The 24,121-nt window shown below is 35.9% G+C and overlaps 1 protein-coding gene across 1 annotated transcript in view; it reads right to left on the bottom strand.

Annotated features, from left to right (window-relative positions):
- The window catches only part of LAMA1 (laminin subunit alpha 1), a gene marked incomplete at both ends in the record, with an annotated part of 109,143 nt that overhangs the window by 4,357 nt on the left and 80,665 nt on the right, over positions 1-24,121 (bottom strand). The window contains 19 exons of the mRNA XM_081324844.1: positions 746-904; positions 1,169-1,358; positions 2,855-2,967; positions 4,309-4,471; positions 5,666-5,851; positions 6,345-6,496; positions 7,945-8,115; positions 8,286-8,400; positions 10,624-10,765; positions 11,793-11,937; positions 12,682-12,832; positions 14,036-14,160; positions 14,823-14,973; positions 16,424-16,557; positions 18,696-18,839; positions 20,116-20,270; positions 20,656-20,838; positions 22,101-22,217; positions 22,686-22,779. Of these exons, the coding sequence (XP_081180970.1) occupies positions 746-904; positions 1,169-1,358; positions 2,855-2,967; positions 4,309-4,471; positions 5,666-5,851; positions 6,345-6,496; positions 7,945-8,115; positions 8,286-8,400; positions 10,624-10,765; positions 11,793-11,937; positions 12,682-12,832; positions 14,036-14,160; positions 14,823-14,973; positions 16,424-16,557; positions 18,696-18,839; positions 20,116-20,270; positions 20,656-20,838; positions 22,101-22,217; positions 22,686-22,779 (2,790 nt within the window). The remainder of the gene's footprint in view (positions 1-745; positions 905-1,168; positions 1,359-2,854; positions 2,968-4,308; positions 4,472-5,665; positions 5,852-6,344; positions 6,497-7,944; positions 8,116-8,285; positions 8,401-10,623; positions 10,766-11,792; positions 11,938-12,681; positions 12,833-14,035; positions 14,161-14,822; positions 14,974-16,423; positions 16,558-18,695; positions 18,840-20,115; positions 20,271-20,655; positions 20,839-22,100; positions 22,218-22,685; positions 22,780-24,121) is intronic.

Here is a 24,121-nt window from a genome sequence, read left to right as displayed (position 1 = left end):
ATTTGAAGTAAAATGCAAACAGAGGAACTGGAATATTTCAGATCAAACATGGATAAGTATAAAATACCAAAAATACCATGTAAGAAAAAGACCCTATTATTAGCATTACCCAGAGTCAATTCACATATATTAAAACCAGAGTGAATTCATCTCTTGTATCACTCTGTTTGTTATCACTTAACAGCTGTTCCATCCTTTCTATGAAACTTCCAAACAGCTAATGACAACCAGAATTTACACTCCACAGTTCTTCCAATTAACTTCATACTGACACAATTGCTCTCAATTCTAGCTATTGAGACCTTCCTGAGTAATTCAGAACTCACTCCCATATTCCCAACTGGGCTAATGTCAAAGGGCAATGAATGGACAAGCTAGCAACCTTCTGCCCCTTTCTTCCAGTGCCTTGCTGTGTTTGCAAAAGGCTGTATGTAGGGAAATCCCTTGGATTGACCAGGACAACATTAAAGAGGGAAAGAATTCAGGAAGAGCTTGAATATGGCACATGTCCTATCAATGGGAATAACCAGTTGCCCACCACAAAAGATGCAAAATTATCTTCACAATGTTTCTTCTAGAGCTGATGTGAGCTTAATCTATATACAAAACATAGCACCCTACAAAAACTTCATATCATGGTGGAGTCATAGAACTCCCTGGATCAGCAGAACATTGACATGAAACATAGTCTGATATAATTGCATATACAACACACAAAGGATCAATAAGAAGGTAAAGTCCTTACATTTCTAATGTTCTTTGTGAGGTAACCTAAGGGTAGACCGCCCAAGTACAATTTCCCATCCACATCCAAAGTGCTTCCGTCACCTGAAACATTGACAGCTTCAGTTTCCTGCCCATCAACTATGATTACACCTTTCCTCTTAGCATAATCTGTTTGCACCTGTAAGATAAAATTCATTATCTGTGAGCAGTTATTGATAGTTAAGAAACATGCAACTAAGAATAGTATTTCATATATGCATCTGTGACCAGCAGAAATTTCTATTCTTGTTTCACAATTGTTTAGGGTTTAAAATACATCAACCAAATACATCAAATGCAAACACTATTGTGTGCCTAATGCAATATTTTCCCCCTTAGGTGCTAAATATACCAAAATATTTCTGTATCTTGGCAGTTGAATATAAGAATTTAATAAATGTACCGTATGCCATTTTCCATCACTGATCATTGCTTCATGAGAAACTACTGACTGCCCTTTTCCAAGATCGAATGAAAAACGGAGTTTTCCTTCTTGTAGTTGAAGGGCTGAATAATCAACTTGCTTCTGATGAGCTGTGTAGTATATTAGACCACTAGAAGCAAAGGTCCTGATTCTTAATTGGACAGAAAACCTACAAAATAAGATATGGAACTGATCATTCATTGCATCCCGTGAAGACCATCGAAAAGACTAACTTTATTTTTAAAGACAGAAAATAATGTTAAGTTCAATAACTATTCTAGGCTGGACTGTTGTGAGCTACCCAGACTTGTTGTTGTCATTCAGGCATGTTGAGGAGCCGTGGTGTCACAGTGATTAGAATGCCGGTATTGCAGGCTAATTCAGCTCATTGCCAGCACCTTGATCCTCACCCTTGACTCAAGTCTTCCATCCTTCTGTGGTCAGTAAAATGAGGACTTGGATTGTTGGGGGCAATATACTGATTCTGTAAACTGCTTAGAGGGCTGTAAAGCACTGTGAAGTGCTATTTCTATGTTCACCACAGAGACATTCACAGGGAAGCAAGATAAATTGATGAAAGCTCTACTGCATTGTTGCAGTACAAACCCTGTCCCTTTATTAAGTGGCTTATGACACTGCCTACATGTATGAAAAGGACAGAGTTTATGGCATAATGGTGCAAGACTGCTTTCACCTTCTTAATGAAAGTAGATCCTACAGGGATCTCTGGTTCAAATATTCTGTGAGCCTTCTTCCTCCGAGTCTAAATAAAATCAACCATGCAATTCTAGCAGATCCCCTGGAGTGGCATCGCAGATAATACTGGCAACTCTCCACTGGTTTCTAGTTCCCTCTGATGGAAAATTCTCCTAACATTAACTAGATTAGTCATAAATGAAACATACTTTCATTTTCTGAGTGTTACAGGATAGCATGATAGGTGAATAATTATTGTAGAAGAATACAGAAAGATACAAAACAAATCTAGGAAGCCATTACCCATGAAGAAACCCATTGGAAAGAAAACAGAATAGGCAGAAACTAAGGAAAAGAAGTTATAGTAAACTGCACAATACTCCAATTTGCATTTTTTAAAAATTGTCTATTTTCTTTAAAAAGCTATGAGAAAGATCAGTGAATATTTTTTTTGGCTGTTTTTAAACCAAATGTTTAATGCTAGTTTTATCTACTTTTTATAACATTTACTCTACATATGACTGACAGGGAACAATCTGAGTTATTCTAGAGTCTCCACAACACCCAATCTGTAATGTGCAGAGAACTACCCTACTATATGAATGTACAAGCAGGAATAGATACTTGTTATCTGGCTGTAGATAACCATATAGGAATGAGTGGAATTTAACAGTGCCACATATTGTCTAGGTCAGGTGCCAAGTCCAGTTCGTGGATGGGTACAACTGGTTCACAAAAAGCCCCATCCACGAGATGCAGGCAGCACACAAAACCACGCACTCTCTGGTCCGCAGAAAAATCTTTCTCCACGGAACCGGTCCCTTGTGCCCAAAAGGTTGGAGTCCTCTGGTCTAGTTAGTTCTCTAAGTTGTTATTCCTTAACTTCATATTCTATAGCTGCACATTGGAGTAATATTTTATCTAACATGTACTGGAGCAATTCTATACAATAATTTAAGATATACCTACTTCTTTCTTACTGTAGACTGATTGAAAAGTAGCATTAAATGACTGTTTCTGGTAACACCAAACTGATGGGCATTGGAAACGTACTTCAGCTCTCCACTTTCTGCACACTTTTTCTGTAAACAGAACTGAGATAAATGAACCAATTCTCCACCCAATACACATTTTCTTAATTGTTTTATTGAATATTGATGTCATACAAATTTCATATTCAAATTATCAAAACCCAAGACAACACAAACCTGATTTTCATCTGCTCAGGCAAATGTGGTAGCTTTAATTTTTTTTGAGGATGAAGGCCATATTCATGTGTTTCCTGTGAGGTGAGGTGAACTCATAGACAGACAGAGGGACTGGCCTAAGTCACCCAGTCAGCTTTCATACCTAAGATGGGACTAGAACTCATTGTCTCTTGGCATATAGCCTGATGCCTTAACCACTGCACCGAAATGGTTCTCCTGCTTTGTCCAATTCCAGTAATAAGCCATGCTAATTGGAAATCAGGAAGTTATGCTCCGATGTTTCTGTAGGACACTAGGTTAGAGAGCAGTACTGTGATACCTCCTCATTTGGATGATCAAAAGAACTGAATTTCTGAAATATTCTCATGTTTAAAAGTAAAACTAGACCTACATTCTAGACAATCTGCAGCAGAACCGAATACAGAATAGACAGCTTCAGTCGTTGTTTTTTTACATCTATGATTACAATGGTACATAAATCATACATATCTAAATTTATATAAAATGATACTGATTGATCCAGTAGTACAGTTGCAAAAAGACATGCTAATATCCAGAAATCAGATATAACTAAAATCCCTCCCAAAAATAAATAAAATAAAATTGATTTTATTCATGTGTATATTTAATGAAAAGTAAATGAATTAATTCAATATAGTTAGTAGGATTACTTTCCCCGTGTATTTAATAAATTGCCCTGTAAGAAAACAGGCTGCCCAGAAAATTCCCAGCACCTGTGCTGTTTTCTTCCCTTCTCTTTAAGCTCTCTCGTCAGTAGCAGTACAGCAAAGCTGCCTATAAAAGATTTATTGTGAAACAATGAGGGGGAAAGGAAGAAGGAGGTATGTGTGTTTGTTGGGCAGTAAAACAGCCTAAAGTAGCAGAAAGCAGTGGGAAAGAGATTTTTTTCCCCCTAGCAGTACTCACAAGAAACAGGAGTAACAGTAGGCATGAATGAGTAGTGGAGAGTAGTGAATGTGAGTAGCATGTGAGTAGTAAGTGTGCTTGTGTGAGTTGTCTAGACACACTTTTGTGTCTTGAGCCCACCAAACTGAGCATAATTAAAAGAACCCGTAACACAGTGGTGGCTTTATGATTTACCTGTGGCAAAGAGGTGAATTAAATTGAAATTGGAAAATAGAAAAAAGATTTTTTTTTCTCGCTTAATTTTGTTTAATTATGATCATAACCACAGGTATAACCATCATAACATACTTCCTTAGCCTGTGAAAAAGATTTTAGAGAACTTGGCAGCATCTGCATTTCAGATCGGATTTCAAAGTCTTCTGGTTGAATAGTAGGCTTAGATTTCTCTGAAAGAAAGCAACTGTCCATATCAACACCTTCATACTTTATTGCAGCGGTGAAATCCAGAAACCTGTATTATTTTTTTTTAAGGAAGGGAAGGAAAGAAGAAACAAATCACAAGAAACATGAATTATTTTTCAGACATAAGCTGAAAACTAAGAAAGCAAAAATATTTATCAAGTGCCAACTACTTTTCTCATATATCTTTCATGTGAAATTCTAAAGAATTATCCAGTCCAACACTGTGCAATTCCATGATTTCCATCTTATATATCTATGGATCTTGCTTGCTATTATGTTCCGTATAAGTTACATCTTCTATTATAGTCAATAGTTACAGGATAGTCTCAAAGGCTGTAGACCAAAAATTATCCAGCTAAGCATGACATTCTTTCCTATCCCACTGAACAACTAATAAAAATCAGATATATTTGGGGTGAAAATCAGTTCTACAGATAGACAAAGGAGAACAATTTAAAACCAAATCTGTCCATCAATAAAAGCAAAAAACATGAAAATCAGGCCTTTTGCCTAAAGGAGAGGGCCAGCCAGCCAGTTGCATTTTAGACAGGAAAAAAGGGAAACAAGAATTTCAACACTGTTTCACTATAAATAGACTTGCACTTGATACCAGCAATATTTGGAATTCTTTAATAATGGGTTCTTGGCTTTTCTTCATAAAACTCAGCATCAGAGTATCTGAATTCTTCCATGCCTGTTAAGTGGTTTTAGTTTAAGCTTCTCTGACATTTGGCAGAGAAGATATTCTGGTTAAAAAAAATATATGCAGAACTATCATACCATGGTAGAAACAGTAAATGATGCCCTCCAATAAATAAAGGAATCCTTTTCTACCATGGAGACAGTATGGTAAACCCAAAGTAAAGGTTATGTTTTTAAAAAAATAATAATGCATCTTTCTGCCCATTAGTTAATTAAATAACGTATATGAAATATATATTCTTCAGAAGTAAAGAAGCTTCTTGGATGAGAAGCAAAACGTTTTCAAAGAAAAAAAACCCCAAGAAGATCCAATTGCCTTTTGGAAAAAAGACCTTTGGGACAACCATGAGCTGGATGATTGGGAATCTCCATAAACATATACACCAAGGCAACCTTGGCTCTTTTATGACTCGTGGACTGACTCAGGAATTCTGGGAGTTGAAGTCCACGAGTCATAAAAGAGCCAAGGTTGCCTACCCCTGATATACACTGTAAGGTTAAATAAGAACTTTCCCATACATGGAAACTAATTTTAACTTACTCTGTGTTGAATATCACATTAGCTATACAACCAGAGAAAGAATCCATCATTATTAATCCTGAAATGCTTTCTCCAGTAGGAATTCCACCAATGAAGAGCTTTGATATATTAATTGGTCTGCTTTCTGCCATGAGTCCAAGTCTAATTTCTTCAGGTTTACTTTCATCCACTTGTACACTTATTATTCTGGGCACCAAGAAGCAGGGAGAAAATAGAGAGAAATAATACTTAGTAACATTTTTTTCAGGAGAATAATTTCAAGGAAGTGAAAACAAATAAATTTTACAATCTACCCTGAATGTGAACATAAATTTGGTTCTCCAACATGTGTTGGAAGCTTGCTACTGTGAGACATCAGACCTTTCTAATGACTTTCTAATTCATTTCTCTGGTAGGCTTTTTTTTAATACATAAGGCCTGAAGGCTTCTTAGTGTAAAGCTAATCATGTTCTACAAATATTTGGTAAGATTCCAAATATCAAAGCATCTACAAATTATAAAAGAAATAATCACACACATTTTAAACAGTAGCTGGACACAGAATATAATTACCACAGGAAACCGAACTGCCCTGAATAACAGGTAACTGTGATTAGTTTTCTGAAATAATGTAAGTTAGTTCCTCAGACCACACAGTAACTAACATAAGTGGTAATTAAATTAATACTTCAGCTTGTACCTCTTATTCCGAGTAAGGATAACAGAATGTTCTTTTCCATCACTGTAAGTTCCATTAGTAGACTTGACCATGACCCTTTTTGCACTTGCTCGGTCACCAGCAAGGACCTGCACAGCCAAGTGACCATTCACTAGCATGATGGAAAAAAAGGGCTACAAGGAATAGGAAAAAACGAGTTCCATTATTGTTAAGCATGTTAAAATGTAGAAATGGGTGGTGGGGAAGACGTCTTTTTTTCTTCCTCTGTCTGTCTTGGAATTTTATTTTATTATTTTACTTTTTGTAGAATGGACTTGACACAAAACTATACAGGTAGGGCTCAATTTATGACAGCAATTGGAACTAGAATTCGTGCTAAGCAATGTGCTGATAAATGTAAACACATTGCTTAGCTACTGCAATCCCTGTAGTCCCATTGTCATTAGGCATTGGTGTTATTATCCAAATCCCATTGTCATTAGGCAAGGAAATGTCCTTCTGGGTTCCCAGAACCAAGGTAGAGGTGTGTGTGTGTGTAACAAGTACAGTAAGGGTCAGGAAAATGTGGCAAGGGTCAGGGAGGATGCACAAGGGTTCAGCATAGGTCAGAGAGGATGTACAAGGTCAGGGAGGGTATGCAGGCAGCACAGGGAGGGTGTACAAAGATATTGTGTAGAATGAGAATGATGTTCAGTGATGCACAAGAGTGGTGCAGTATGATACAGAGGGACTCAGGGAGGACGCAAATGTGGAGGAGACTTACACCAGTGAATTGTGACCTTCCTGCTAGCTTCCCCATTGATTTTCTGGAAGTTGGCAGGGAAGGTTGCAAATGGCAATCACATATTTGCAGGATGCTGCAATCAGTCGGTAGAGAACATTCTAACTTCAAAAGGTCACTGAACAAATGCTGTAAGGCAAGGACTTGCCATAGTGATGTTCATTCTTCTACTTAATCCATTTTTTTAACAGAAATGGGAACGTTCCCTTCACTGTTGCAAAATGTTCCAAAAATTTACATGTTTGCAATAGTGGTGAATATCTGTAGCTCAGGTGTAGGATGACGGTGAAGGTTCGTTCTCCGAGCTTGAGGGTTGAAGCTTCAGCCCTTATGTAAGTAGAACACTGACACAGACATCCAGTAAATACCGCTGATGATGTTACCTAGCCTGGTAATGAAACATTTGGAAACCAACCCTCAAGCTCGGAGGAAGAACCTTCACCTCAATTTACATGTTTCTTGTGCTGATCGACCCAATTTTATTTGCAGAATTCAAGCAGAAACACTCATGTATGTAAGCATCCTTATTTCTATTATGCCATCCTAACCTTTAATCTAACAGCTGAAGATAAAATGCTGTATTTTTTCTGAACTGAACTCAAGGTCTAGTGACCTTGCCAAGTAATTTCTTGGCAATAATGCAGAACTGGTTTGCCACTGCCTTCTTCCAGGATGGTGTGTGATTTTTTCCAATCTGGACAGCATCCCTGGCATTTTTGGTGGTCTTCAGCCCAAATATCTCAATCACACCCTGCTTCACTTTTAGATATTAGTCAAAATCCATTCCAGAAATAACTAATAACTAATAACTAATCAAATTAAAGGTGACTAGGTACTCACAAGATGGACTTGCCTGCGTCTTCGTTTTGCTTCACCTTTGCTAAGCCCCACAAGAATGATTCCACTGGAGTTCTTTGTAGCAAAAGTAGCCATAAGTTCAGATTCCACCAAAAGGGATTTGGGTGGCAACTCAATATAACCATTATGTAAGATATTAGCACTGCGTATAGGCTTGATTACAAAAGAAAAGGAACAATCAGTCAATACATCATTCTAAATAAAATAAAAAATACAGCTTTTGATTGTGTAACATTCAACCTGCTAGTCATCATGTATTGTTAATTCATTTCTCAGTAGCAAACAGCTTAAATCTAGTGAACAGAACTATTAGTATGTCTTACCTCTAGGATGCAGCCTTTTCTCACACCGTATGAATTTTTAAGCAAATCAAAAGTAGATCGGGATATTTCCAAGTTCTTCATGCATCCCACAAAGGTTCTGCTATGAACCCCTTTCCTAATAAAGGAAAATACTGAGCTTTTAAAATTGAACAAAATACTAAATTCTTCATAAAAGTCAGGATGGAGTCACTGAGTAATTTCGGACAAATCAACATTTTTCCAACAATACCTAGAGATTACATCAATTACAGAATATAACAATTCAGAAAAATACAAAGCACAATAGGCAGTTTTTCTTTCCATTTGATCTTGGCCTCCCTTGTGTTTTAAATTTCTTTGATGAATTTTTAAGACTGATGACTAAAAACTGTTTTAGTGACCATCCTCTTTGCATTCAGGATCCTGAAAATAACACACTCTTTGCCAACTTAATATTCTGCATTTCTCTTTTCTACAATGCTCAGTTCATTTCTGTTTTCCATCTCAATTTTCAATATTCCAAAGACAATGAAATGCAGTCATATGGCCTATATACACCTGCTGCCGGCATCAACTTCCCATCGTCCTGTGCGTTCCCACAGGGAGGGCCTTCTTAGGGTACCGCCAGTTAAGGAATGCCGGCAGGTTATCCCCAGGGGAAGAGCGTTCTCTGTGGGCGCGCCGGCCCTTTGGAACCAGCTTCCCATGGAGCTTAGGACCGCCCCTGACCTTCGCTCATTTCGTAGGGACTTGAAAACTTGGTTTTTTGAGTTGTCTGGCCCAGACTGAGGGGTTTTAATTTTTAATGGGGTTTTAGTTAAGTTCAGGGATTAATTTAATCTTAGTTTTAATCATTTTTAATTGTATATGATGTATTTTAACTTTTAATTTTCCCTGTAAACCGCCCTGAGTCCTACGGGAATAGGGCGGTATATAAATTTAAATATAAAATAAATAAAATAAAATATTTTAGAGAAATGGCCAAAATGGCATCACAACGGAAAACAAGCCATTACAATGAACTAGAATCCCACCTACTCCCCCTTCTAACATGTCCATCCCCACCTAAACCACTCCTTATTACTCCTGCTTATCTTTGGAAAAGGAATGATCTAATTGTACTTGTTGTTGTTGTTGGCATCTAAGAGAAGTCTCTTTAGGTACGAGGGAAGGGAAGCAAATGAACCACAAAGTATGGCCCTCCCTCTCCTCCTCCTCCTCCTCCAATTTTCTCATGTTTCTAGGGAAGGTTTGAAGTGAGAGTTGCTGAATAAAGTTAGTATGTCAACCAATGAGGAACCTTGATCTATGTAATCAGGGTTGGCAGGTGCTCAGGCAATTACCATTGTTATACAAAGAGACAGAAATGAAAGCTATCAGATGGCATGCATATCTCATTTCCCCTACATGCATTCTTTTCCCTTGTGCCTTAAGAAATCTCTGATCAAAAGGAAAACAGTATGTGCTCCATATTAAACATGAAAGCAAGGGGTTGTAAGCAAAAGGTTTTTTTTAAAGAAAACCCTTACATTATAGTAGATATTCTTTGTTCAGAGCCTTAACTTAAAATCTGTCATTGAAAGTACATATTTCCAAGAAAATCTGACTCCAAAAGGAAATTGTTCTATAGACCACTATGGGGAAAAACCACAGATAATGGTTGATGTAAAGCTTATTTGTGGTAGGCAAGAAGTATCTTACTAAAAAAATCAAGAGTCTAACATTGATTGTATAAAAAAGATAGTCATACACATAATTTGGGCCTGAGCAATGTAATGGGCTTTACAGACCTTACTGAAATGGGCAAGAGAGTAATCAGTTACTAACAGAGCTACATCCACTATACTTAGGGCCAGATGCAATTTCCTGACTATCTTCAATAGGAATGCACTCAAAACTGAAAATATGTACCTGAAATATATATCTTAGAATTAGGCCTAACTGTTTTGGATTGGCTCAGAATTCCAGCTTTTAGTTAAATGACAAGCTAGTGGAATTTTGGGATGAATATTACAAGACTTTGGTCTTTCTATTCTCCTCAGCATGGTCCATCAATCTTCTCAGAGACTTGCTTTTCCTACCTCCACTTAATGCTGCCATAGATTTAATTGATTTCAAATACAGAAAAATAGAAAGAAGGTTGGCAGGGAGTGGGGAGGACTGGTTGGATATGCTGCCCTTGGACTCAAGACAAAAGCTTCTCTATTATCTCAGATTTTTTCCTGTACACTGCCCACCCGTGCATCAAACAGTGGAAATTGATCCTCACATTGGCTTCGAGAAGTCAGCTTTTCCATGCACACAGAACATTTTGTGCAACCTACTCTTAAGGACTTCCTTTGAACATAGTTAATTGTACCTTAGTGTCCTTGACCTTGGTAACCCTCCAATGTAAATTGGGTCTTTATCAGAACGATTCAGGTCAGAGGCTATACCAGGGGATTCGCCTTGTTTGATTTCTTTAGAATTGAGGCTGTAAGCATCCATGACTGCCAAAATCACTGAAAGGTAAAAGAAATATCTTGAGGTAAGCAAATAGGAACAGTTTGTCACATTCAGGAATTTCTATTCAAACAAACATTGCAGAAAATGTAACAGTAACAATACATTGTTCTGTTAGTCATTAAGATCACCCAAGAATTAAAAAAAATTAAACCCCACTTTGATTTAGTAGAAATATGAAAAATATAATATATATGTTATTTCAGACAGTACTTTTACAACATAATTTCAATTTAAACAAAATAAAAAATCTACCCTTCGCTATTCAACAATTGAAAGTATTATAAATATGTATCAAAATGTTTATTTTAGGGGAAATGATTTTCAGCTAACCTAGCACAATTTGATCTCAAAATTTAGAGAAATGCCACATTATTTAATCTCTTTCTGGAGTCTCCCCAGTGTTATCAAGTAATTGTTAGAGAAGTGACAGCTTCATTTATTTATTTATTTTTTAACTCAGGGTGATGATGATGATGATTTGGAAGGGACCTGGGAGGTCATCTAGTCCAGCCAGAAAACCCTATACCATTTCAGACAACTGGCTGTCCAGTCTCTTCTTAAAAGCTTCCAGTGTTTAGAGGCTCATACAGAATCTATTAAAGAGCATCATCTTAGTTCACCTTTCTGTGAATGTTGATTTTTTCAGTGTGCATCAAACTTGTAAACTATCAGATATTGATATTACAGTACAAACCATCCAAATCAAACTTCCGCCAAGAAGCAACAAAAAAACACCTGTTCATTTTAATTTTCAAAACTTTCTTGTATGTGCAGAAACCATTGTTTTGAAGTGAAAAATTAGATGAAGCAGGTCAGACCTGGTATGTGTTTCATAAGGCAGAAACTGCCACCTCTAATTCTGCCATTTCAGTGTAAAGATGTTACCACCTCTTGATTCTTCAATCAAAGTAATAAAGGGATTTTGCCTAGTTTTCATAGCCCTATGGTTTGACTTTTATAATTAAAATCAATGTCAAAGACAAACACACTGAGTTATGTCTGGATGGAGCCAACATATTTTACCTTCCTTTTTGTTTCGGCTGAATGAAAGTTTATACCATGTTCCATTATTGTAGCGGTTTTCTGTTTTAAGTGTAAGGGGACCTGAACCAAGATCAACGGTTACTTTAATTCTGCCATCAACAAGCTCCAGAGATAAGAAATCCTTCTGCAGAAAAGGAAGCAAAAATTAAGGAAATACATCACACTTCTTACTGCTACATCTATTCAACTATCCAATAAGTAAGGTAATCTTGGAAAATTCTAGCAGTCAAATTTCATTTGAAAACTCAAAATGCTTCACATAATCTTGATACAAATTCTGTAAAATTAGTTCTATTCTGAAAATGAGGAGCTGAAACTTAGTGAAAGCTACCATTTTAATAAAGTCATTACAGATTCAACAATGGTTTAGCTAATCTATCATACAATAATGCAATTTATGTAATTTATTGTTGACTCTTCACTATAGGGATGTCCACATGGGGTCAACAACATCCAAATCACTGGACAATCAAATCCCACCCATTTTTATGAGAATGCTATTCATGTAACACACTGCACAGACATTTCATTCTTGTAAGGCATTAGGCATGAAAACTGGCTGGGGAACTCTGAGCCAGTCAATCTCTCTTAGACCCACCCACCTCGCAGGGTTATTGTTGTGGGGAAAATAAAGGGAAGGAGGAAGGAGTATTCTGTATGTTCATTGCCTTGAATGACTTATAAAGTAATAAAGGCAAGATAAAAATGAAACAAACAAACAAACAAACAACAAACAAATAAATAGCTGATAGTTAGGCATAGTAGTGAATTTATTCATTTTTATTTAATTACTTATCAAAAAAATACCCCCAATACAGATTATGGAACTGAATATATATTTTTTAATAAAATGGGATGATCTTCTTACTGTGCCATTAGAAGCCAGGTATACTAAGAGCCCATTAGTTGAAAAAGTGTTGAAAAATACAATTATCTGAGTCACAGTGGAGCGAAGTGCTTTCTCTACTACTGAATATCCACTGCCATCAAAATGAAATGAAGGATCTTCATACTGTGGGCTAGGGAAAACAAATGAATGGAAGATTAAGACTGGCAGGCTATAACTAAGTTCTTAACAAGATGCATTCTGTCCACAGAACTCTGTACTACACTCTGTAACGAAAATCCAATTTAGCAACAGTCAAAATAGACATCAACTGAGTTTATATGTAAAATTGCCAAACTGCTCTTTTAGCCTAGAAATAAAAGTAGTGCAAAAGATCAGGACAAAATTAATTTGACGTAATTTAATGTAGATCTAAATTTTGGTAAAACTGTATTGAATTAATTAAAGACAGTTTAAAAGTATATATGAGTAAAAGTTATTTTCATTTTGAAGATTAGTTTAAATATATACATGAAACTTTCTAATATATTCTTTTCCTTTTTTAGTAAAGAAAGCAATATATGAATTTCAAATATTATAACCACATCAATAAAATGGGAACATTTAAAAAGCAACATACTAAATCCGTCTATATTGTCTTCAGCAATTTAAAGGAAATACTCCATTATCAATAGCCATAATTCTACAGTTTCTTAGGATTCTTCAAAACAGGTTTATAAAATAATCATCTATCTCCCTCTGCTGGTTAAAACACTTATACAGCTATGAGCATTTTTTTAAATTGGTTTTGATATAAAAATGATCATTTACAGAATTATCTTTGAATCATCTCTTAACTCAGAGGAAATGCAGAAGATAATTTTCAAGATACATCCTTACAACAATTTAAACAACAGGAAAACAACAAAATTAAATTCTGGTAGCACCCAAAATAGAACATGGTACAGGTATTTGTAAAAAAAAAGAAAGAAAAAAATGACCCCAAAATTAAATGCACAATAATGCTTTTACAACCCATCTATAAGACAAGGTTTGCCTTCAGAAAAGGTGAATTCCCCATCAAAGTAATGCCTTGACCCATCTTTATTTCCTAGAGAGGTCAGAAGGAAAGTTGGAGAATCACACGGTATTCTTTACTTGTGGATTGTGGTAGATGACTCAAACAATTTTAAAGATCACTTATTTTTTAAGTTGCTATACAGCAAACAGGGAAGCCTAACAAGATTTATAAAACCCTCAAGCAATCCATATGGCCATAGGCATACTTTTCAAAGCCAAATACTTGTAGACCCCAAATTAAATTCCTTTATATATTGACTGAGATGACAATGCACAAAATAATTAAATAATATCAGCAGCTATTTTCAGTTCTCACCTTCCAAAACATCCTGTGCACTTGCCTTCTCTTTCCATAAAATTCCAAAGTCCCACTGGTCTGCCATTCAAGAATGTCTCCCCGATGCACCCTTTAAAATGTGTTACTTTAATTGATGGTGATTTCTATAGAATACAGAACACATAAAATACAGCAAATAAAATAAGCTTTGGCTAGCTGAAATTCCTTCAGGTACACAGCTTCAAAGGTAAGTGGGGGGAAAAAGTTTGATTTATATTCTTTCAAATGTGGCTTAGTGTAAGGGTGAAACAAAATCAGTTAATGGAACAATGTTTTATCTGAGTTCCACTCTACTGCATTTGATAGCGTGTCATAGACTGCACTGCAATAATGAGATAACTGTATTTAATTCTAATCAAGTTAGTATTGATTAATATCATTAATCCCCATGTATATAATAACTTTCACCTCTCTCGGGCGGTATCCTCAGGGACTTGCTGCTTTTGTCAGTATTGCAGCACAGTTTGTTCCTTTGTGTGTGTGTGCAACAACATGACATATGTCCAAAAGAGATGAACTTGACTCTTGAAATTAGTGTTATGAATTTGTCCCCCCTCCCTTTCCACAAAGATGGTGCTGTTTCTCACATTAAAATTATAGTCATTGGCACTTTTTTTAAAGAACAAGAACAAGCAACCATCATATAGACGTCTTTCTTATCATATCTGAATACTTGACAACTCTTTCGGATTCACCAGATGAGGAGGAAATCATCTTCAATATCTGCCAACTGAACTATCATATTATATTATAGTAAACCTTTCACCTTGATTTGTCCTCCAAGTCCACCAATGAACATTAGAGTTGACGGATTAACATCTAGCACAGTGGCTGTTCCAGGGGAGGTTGCACTTCTTCTGATGGGCTTCTGAGGAGAACTAGCCTCCTCTACAGTCAGAGTGCCAGTTTTTGCAAACCTAATTAGAAGAATAATGAAAGAACTAAAATAGTTAAATCTGCTAACTGGTGTTACACACAGCAGTTCAAGAAAAAGATGCAAATATGTATATAGTTGACGGCAACTGTTCTGAACACTTATCACTTAGATGTTGCTATTTACTGATTTGATTTATATCCCATCCTATATAATGGAGCTCCAGGCAATGTACGGTACTTACTTCCTCATCCTCTTCCTTATAGCAACAACTCTGTTAATAGATTGGACTGAGAGAGAAAGAAAGAGATAGCAACTGATCCAAGGTTGTTCAATAAGCTGCTGCGGCTGAGGGCTCTCTGGGACTAGTCCAACAGCTTAACCCACTACAGAAATTTAGGGTATTCATTAAATTCAGTTTATTTATGCAGACTCCAGCTTTTTTTCTAAAAACAAAAAGTGCAGATCCTTTACCAAGGTACTGAAAACTCTTCTACGTTTGGGCTGTACAGTTGGCTTAGAGTTATATGTATGATTGTGAACAGGCTGTAGTAAATATACAGGATGGTTGGGAAGGAAAAGAAAGGGGGTAAATGAAGCTCAGCCTGAGCCAAGGAAATGGCGGTTTACAAAAACACCTCCAACAGCAACCCCTCTCCCTCTTAATTCCAAGAAGTTAAAAGAGGGAGGAATGGAACCACATTCAGACTTGCAAGGTTCTGTTACTGTAGCTGTTCTAATACAAGTAGCTTTCGGCTTGCACAATGAATGCTTCTTAGTCTGGTCTACTTCATGGAACTGACACAGCCTTGACATAATGGCGATATTTTTCAGCTAACTAAGTATCCGGGAGGCAAATTGCATGAAGCTACTTAAGTTTCAAAGGCCATTTGAGTAAGCTTCTGTGGTTGAGGGTGGACTACAACATCAGTTTCCCTGCTTCTAGTGTAACACCTCAACGAAGGCTCCTGGGTCTGAGAGAGGGGAACTGACCCAATGAGCTTCCTTATCTGAGGGTGATTAGAGTCTGGGTCTCCTCACTTCTATTCCAACATTACTGTAACTACTGTACCACACAGCTCTCAAAATATCCATGTCTGTGATTATATGTGACTTATCAGCATTCTTTTATACCCCCCCGTGTCAATATGTTTTTACATTTGGGGGAATGAATTTTAAAATTTTAAAAGACAAAATGATTATATTTTACAAATGCTTAAGGCATCAATTTCAACATTTAAAATCATTGAATGTGCTCCAAAATTTGGTATTAACTAGCTGTTGAAATCATAAAACCAATAGTATCTATATATCTCTGGTTTGTAATTGTTTATCTCTTACATCCATCTTATGACAAATACCTTTATTAGATAAATTAAATTATTATTTTAAGAACGTTAAAAGCTGTTTATTCCCAACACAACTTACCTTTTCTAGATATCTGATGTTCTATATAGATAGTATCACATCCATAGTATTTTACACATCCATACCTGGTAGCATGTATTCTATGCCATTTGTTGTTGTTAATAGATAAATCAGGATATTCCAGTCTTGTTGATCCAGAACCCAAATCCCACAAGAAGGCCACCTTGCCACGTCGCATCTCCATTGCCATGAAATCAGTCTAAGAAAAAGTTTGTGAATATTAAAGGACCAACATGTCTAACAGTGTTCCTAAAGTTTTTAAAAATCTTTTAAAAACAATTTTAATTGTTACGATTCCATAAGAGAAACTATAATCATATTCATATACCACAATCGTTTTAATTTTTACTCTACCTTTCTGGTCCTATGAAGAAAGTTATTATTTGATGTACTACTGTGAAATTGGCCATCTCAATTACAGCAACTTAAATATGAGATATATTCAATGGTGGGATTCAAATATGTGGACAACCGGTTCTCTGTGTGGATGCCGCTTCTGGAAGTCCATTCTGGGCCTGGGCAACAAAAAATTAGCTACTGGTTCTGCCAAAGTGGTGCGAACTGGTTGAATCCCACCACTGGATATATTTTTATTTTTTAATTCCATTTATATCCCGCCCTTCTCCGAAGACTCAGGGCGGCTTACAAGCTTAGCAGTAGCCTTCATTCTATGTATATGCCTGCTTATTAGGGCTTTCATACACCCCCCAAGCGGCATTATTACAAAGTCAGCTTAATTGCCACCAACAATCTGGGTCCTCATTTTACCTACCTCGGAAGGATGGAAGGCTGAGTCAACCTTGAGCCTGGTGGGATGCGAACCTGCACTAATTGCAGGCAGCTGGTGTTATATTACAACTGAAACTAGCCAACCACAAAAAACACCTTTGAAAGCCCAGCCAAAAAAAAAAACATTTTGAAGATGTGAAGACCACATAAAATTATATAGGCTTAATTAACCACAGAATCATTTAAATGAACACACTGTACATCTAATTCTACTATAAAGTACAAGTCATGTAGTTAAAGAACAAATTAGTACTGCATAAATATAAACTAATATAAGAACCTATTGAAATTAGCGGTACCAATTGAGATACAACTGATTACAATTAACTGATTGGGAGCAATTGTGCTGGTAAAAATGTAAAAAGAAAAAAAAACTAGCATTATGTTTTTTGTTTTGAAATCCAAGTAATTTATTACTGAGGTTTTTTTTCCCCTTTTGGACAGCTATCTACTGCCACCTATAAAGGTTAAAGGAAATAAGGTTTCATTACCTTATATAGCAGGGGTGCCAAACTGCCGGCCTGCGGGCCGGATGCGTCATGCAGAAGCCACGTCCACCCCATTGCTGGCAATGGCAAAACTGTCCCGATACGTTGTGCGACGTCACGTGACGTCGTGAGTTTGACATATCTGTTATATAGCGATTTCTACTGATCATTATATTTTACTTCATTTTAAAGCAACAAAGTATCTTTAGATGTATCAAATTATGGTTTATATAATATCTTGCCATTTGGCCATGCTTCTGGCCTCATGAGATTAGTCCAGAACATCTGAAAGTTATTGTTTTATCCACACACCTCACGTTAAGCTGCAGATGTGAATGCAATATTCCCTAGCAATATTGGTTGTGTCATAAACATTATATACTTGAGCTTAAATACATGCTTAAGTAATCTGTGTTTACTTGTGGGCCCAGAAAAATTACTGCATCAAGCAAAAAGTTCCCTCTTTGACTTGTTTTCATCTTCCTTGCAAAATCTTGCACTGCCAAGTTTATGCTTTCAAGTTAAATTCTAGCATTATTAACAGTTTAGCCTTCTAATGGCTTATAGAATATATAAATGATGCATCTATAATCCTGATTGTTTATCTTAGCAGTAACACAGACATATCACTATAAAGACAAAATATGCATACCAAGGTTTTTAATTGTTAAAGTAACAACAGAAGGAAAGGATATCTAAATATCCACAATGTGTCAACTGGACAGAAAAATCAACATATTTCATATCCAGTTTTAAGAATCTATTTTCTCACATTAACATTTGAATATTCAGGATACTAAATTTAAGAGAATATTTATTATTGACCCACTGAAGTCTGAAACACATAAAATAGGCAAAAGATTGCACCCTTGTATTCATAATAACCCAAAATATTTTGCAACATTTCATTATCTCAGATGTATTGACCACTGAAATGCAGCTTATTTGTTGTATGGGTGTCAGATAATATAATTCAGTAGAAACCCAATGGAAATTTAGACTGATAGTTGGTAGAGTACCCAGCCTATAGAAGAATCGAGATATAAAATTCTTTACTTACTTTACCATTGCTACCCAAATAGAACAAAAGATTGTCAGGTTCCATTGTTTTAACATTTAATGTTAATGTATTGTAGTTAGTAGATAATATCTGGGGTTGATAGGCCCGAATGCAGTCTTTTTCCACAGATACTGCAATTTTAATCTGAAAAAAGGAAAAAACAAAAAACTTTATATAATGCAGGTACAATTTATACCCATACACATACATGTAGAGACACATAGTGGTTATCATAGAAATATTATCTACATTAATGAATAAAATACTTGACATAATTAATATGCTGACTCTTTATAGCCTAGAGAGGGCTATAAAGGACTTTTAAGCAGTGAAGTACTATTGCTAATCACATGAAGGAGTCAGTGAGATGGGCAACATATAAATGTATTAAATAAAAAAAATAATTAAATAAAAACCAACGGGATGGAGCATTTCTCTTTCTGTCTTTATATTTCACCAAAATCATGAATGGTATTTCTTTGTGCCGCTGATGGGGGCTGCTCTGTACATCCTACAATGCAAAACACATTGAGGAAAAGGGAAACAGTAGATAGTGGAAAACAATACATGTGTTTTTTAGAACCTGGTTAGTTGTACTTGATTAAGGGCTTCTGTCCCCTAAGATGTAGGAATTAGATGGCTGAAGCAAAACCCATATACACAGGATGGCTTCTGAGAAAAGACTGGAACAGATGGATTAGGTTACCCCTAAGGTCATACTTGTAGGAGGGAAACAGGGATTTTTGAACAGATAGCACTGTGCAGAATAGAGTGATGAGGGGTCCTTGGTGGTCTCTGAACTTGGTTGTTTTCTTGCAGACATTTCATTACCCAAATCAGGTAATATTATCATTGCTAGTCATCATCTAGCACTGACGATGTCACCTAGCTTGGGTAATGAAACGTGTGCAAAACAACCAAGTTCAAAGAGCACCAAAGATCCCTCATTACTACCCTGAGCTACAAATATTCTCCTTTATTAGAAAGAAATGAAGAATGTCCTGGGATGAAAATAGAGACATGCAGGAAGACAATAGAGAGTTTTGACAATAGAACGAGTAGTTGGTATGAATGAATAGTCTCACACATTGCATGGACCTGTCCTCTTTGAAACTGCACTTTTGAAAGTGAAAGAACCTAGGCAGCCATGGAAGATTTATGTTACTGAAAGAAAAGTACAAGACCTTGTGGACAAGAATAAATCCCTCAGGAGGAAAATAACGTCTGTATTACAGTTTTTATCATTTAAAATTTAATATAGTGACAGTAGATGCAACTATTTAGGATATGTACTTTACATTAGAGTACATATGTACTTTGTCAGTTACAGTTTATTTCAGTGATGCAACTATTTATGATATATCCTGGAACAAAATAGCAGTTTCTTTTCTGGAATACATAAAAATGGTTAGCTGCTTACAGAAGCTGCCTGTTTGCGAGCCTGGTTTATGAGCTCTTTAATTTCAGAGATGTTTCTGCTTAGATTCTCCTCCAGTATTTTGAGAGGTTTCAGCCTTCCATATAACAGACCAGCCTGGATTTCAACTTCATTCACTTTTTTTTCAGCTGATGCTGCTGCCAAAACAGAAGTGGAGATATCCTGAAAAAGAGTTTTGGGGCAATTCTGCTAACTATTTGTGTTTTAAGCTGCAAATGAATAATGAATACACACACACACACACACACACACACACACACACACACACACACACAAAATTATGTAACTAAGTATGTTTAATTTTTTACTGGTTTTTCATTCAGCCTTGCTAATCTGAAAATGCCAACTTTCAATCAAAAAAGATAGCAAATCTCATCACAATTTCTCACCGTATCAGCAAACTGCTGATACTAGTACAAACTGCTTTCAATGTGAATAGGATAAAGAATGTTTTGGATTAAAAATTAATCCCACTCTTGCATGCAGTAACATTTCTAGTAAGCAATCAAGCAGCAAACCTACCAGCATTTGTTGAATCAATTATAAGTTCATTTGTTTTCTGCAACGTATCATTAACTTTAGACAATGCAGATGAAGAATTCAACAGCTTCTCACTAAATCCGACAGTATGACTTATACCATTAAGGGCAGTCAAATTAGCAGAAAGAGCCAGCCTTTTTATTGCCAAAATATTTTCATTAGTATCTGAAACAAATGATCAACATAAATTTGATTATCTATCATCCTGCTTGAAAATCTTTGAAACTCAGGAACAAAATGAACCTAGTACAGAAGATTTGTGATCAGCATCTCATATTTATTTTAATTTCCTAAACTTAAAGTGTAGCCTATTCTGATAAATGCAGTACTACCTTATGTCTGGAACTAAACAAGTAATCATAGCATAAAAACCCTCTGGATGCAGTGTCACAACATCTAAGCATATGCCTTTCCTCTTCCTTTAGTTTAGTCACTGATCCCTTATTGTATGGAGGGACTATTAAGGTTCATATAAATTGAAATAAAGACTTTCCACGTGATTGTTCCATACCACATAAACTGGTCAGCTTACATTTAAATGAACACAAGAATAATCAGTCCCTGCTATATAACTATCAAGGTATGAAATTAGGAAGCTTGTGAGTCTGTAAGCAGTTCATTTGTCTTTGTAATTCAGGCATAATGCTTGAGTAGAGACATAAAACAATTCTAATGTATCAACAACCATTCTAATGTGATACCCGTCAAATTAACAGTTTAAATTTAGGGTTCTCTTTAATCCATAATTTATAGTGTTCTAAATTTGTTTAATCCATATTTCACAGTGTGCCATCAAAATCATGAGGTATCTTATGGTGGAAAACTAAAGCTGTACATATAAAGGTTATTCATATAAAAATACTATTTTTTCCATTGTAGTTTTTATTTTAGCTCCAGTATATTAGCAAGGCAATGTCTATTACAAAGATTATTACAAAGAAGTAAAAGGAGTACTATCATGGAAAAAGAAATGAATAAATTGTAACATTTAATCTGATTGTTAATAAAAAAACCCTGCTTGCTACAACTGGTTATTACTTATACATGCAGTGCTAAATTATGGTTTATTGGCAGTGGAAAAGACCAATACCATTCAAATCTGCAATCCTATTTCATCATGGCCAGGTTTCAGAACTTTAATGGGCAGAAATCCAGCCAATGAATCCTTGCTCAGCATGATACAAAGCAATGTAAACCAAATTTTTCCTATTTATTTTGTTTTCTTTTTTTGTTTTAAAGGAATGAGAACATGCTGAAAACAGCAACCATATATTGTCCTCTTACACACATACTTTCAAAATAAATACATACATATATACATACACACACATATCTGAGATAAAAAGATTAGTTTTTCTGGTGGTAATGGTTAAATAGATCTGCCTTCTAGATTGAAGGACAATGTTATCAAGATGAACTCCCCTTACCTCCGGACAATGCAGTCATCTGAAGTAGGGAATCATTAAACCTTTTAGCAATTCCACTGGCTTTTGCTTTAAGTCTTTCCACTTTTATGTTAATTTCATTTAACCCTGACCTGAGTCCTACAGAAGAAAATAGTTGTAAATCCGATGCGGTAGATTACTTTTTGAAAGAAAATAAAAGCAATGAATTTTGCCTTATATAATCTATGCTGTATGCTAAAAAGACACCTATTCAGCAGATGCACTATATAGAGCTTAAACTATCAAGCAAAGGCAAATGTCGCCAGGGATCACACATTAAAAAATGCACTAAAACATAATTGCAGCCTGTGCCAAATAGGTGGTTGTTTTATTGCTTTCAGGAGGATAATTTGTAATTGGCACAGGTTTATAGGTTCTTTATTACAAAATGTTAATATATACAGCAACCAATATTACACCCTACAAAGATCTCAGGTTGAGTAAATTTTAATTTTATTTTATTTTATTAGCACAACAGTCCTGTGATAATAAAAGGTTTAACATCCTCAAGTAAATGTCATTACAGAGCAGAAATTAATATGTCAACCTGTATGTAATGAAACTTACCATCATACTTCTTGTGAAAATGTTTTGCATCAGTTAAGACTGTGGAGCTAAGCTGAAGGACATTTTTCCCAGTAGTGTTAAAGGGCCCTCTTTGCTTAAACACAAAAAGAAAACATTATTTATGGGAAAAAGCAATATTAAAATTACATGATTCTGGCATAACCCTTATATGTCATGTGGCTATAATGTAAAAAACTCATTTCTATGGTTTTATAGCATTTTTAGCTTAAGCTTCCAATCTCAGTCCTATGATTAAACACATCAGATTTATTATGAGATATGAGACAGAACACCATAAAAACATCTTCACATACATAACAAGCAACTATATTAGAAATTGGGTGTTGTGAAGATCACGCATGGTTCCCAAAAATATTTTCCTAAAATGACCTTGTACAGATGTAGTCGACTTTCATCAACACATCCCACAGTTGCTGCTGTGGCTTGGACTTGTTCCCAGAGATCATGGGGTTGCACCAGATGCTTACATAGTGCATAATTATTTGGATTTCTGAGAACTTTGACCTCAAGAAGACCTCCCTTAACCCATGTACACAATAAGAAAAAAAGGATCATGCCAAGGGTTAGCTAGGTGGTACATCACAAAGATCTAAAGATTATGTCTGGCTAAAATTGGAAAGCTTCCAACTCTTTTCAATGGATTGAATTTCTTAAAAGGAAAAGTTTGTACAAGAACGGAGATGCCTATCATTCCTTGCTTTCATTCTGTTTTCAGAAGATCAGAAAAGTATTTTTACAGATTCCAATATAGAGCTTTCAACAAAGAAAAATATTTATTTATTTATTTATTTTTAATTCCATTTATATCCCGCCCTTCTCCGAAGACTCAGGGCGGCTTACAAGCTTAGCAGTAGCCTTCATTCTATGTATATGCCTGCTTGTTAGGGCTTTCACACACACCCCAAGCGGCATTATTACAAAGTCAGCTTATTGCCCCCAACAATCTGGGTCCTCATTTTACCTACCTCGGAAGGATGGAAGGCTGAGTCAACCTTGAGCCTGGTGGGATGCGAACCTGCACTAATTGCAGGCAGCTGGTGTTACTTAAGGAGGCATTAGCCCACTGCTCCACCAGGCTCTCAAATATGATTGCTGAACAAGCTTTCGAACAAGTCAGAAGCTACTTCCATTGTATCCAGTGGTGCTTATTTTTTGTAAAGTTTACATAATTTCATAATTAGAAAGAAAACCTGGACATTGTGGTTAGCCATTAGAATATTCCAAAGCTTTTCATTTATTTGAGAAAAGAAACAAATTCATGTGTAGGATTTTTAAAAATCTATTATTGTGGGGTACAAGCTATACATACTCAAGACATAGCTGCTTTGAAGAGTTGCATCAGAGACACAGGTATTTTAATAGGGCAACTCCATGCATTTTTTCAGGTTGACTTAGAAGTCTAAAAAAATGTAGCT

Source organism: Vipera berus, assembly GCF_964194415.1.
Source record: "Vipera berus genome assembly, chromosome: 3".
NCBI lineage: Eukaryota > Metazoa > Chordata > Lepidosauria > Squamata > Viperidae > Vipera > Vipera berus.
Note: the sequence above shows the minus strand (reverse complement) of the source record. Positions and strands in the feature narration are given on the sequence as shown.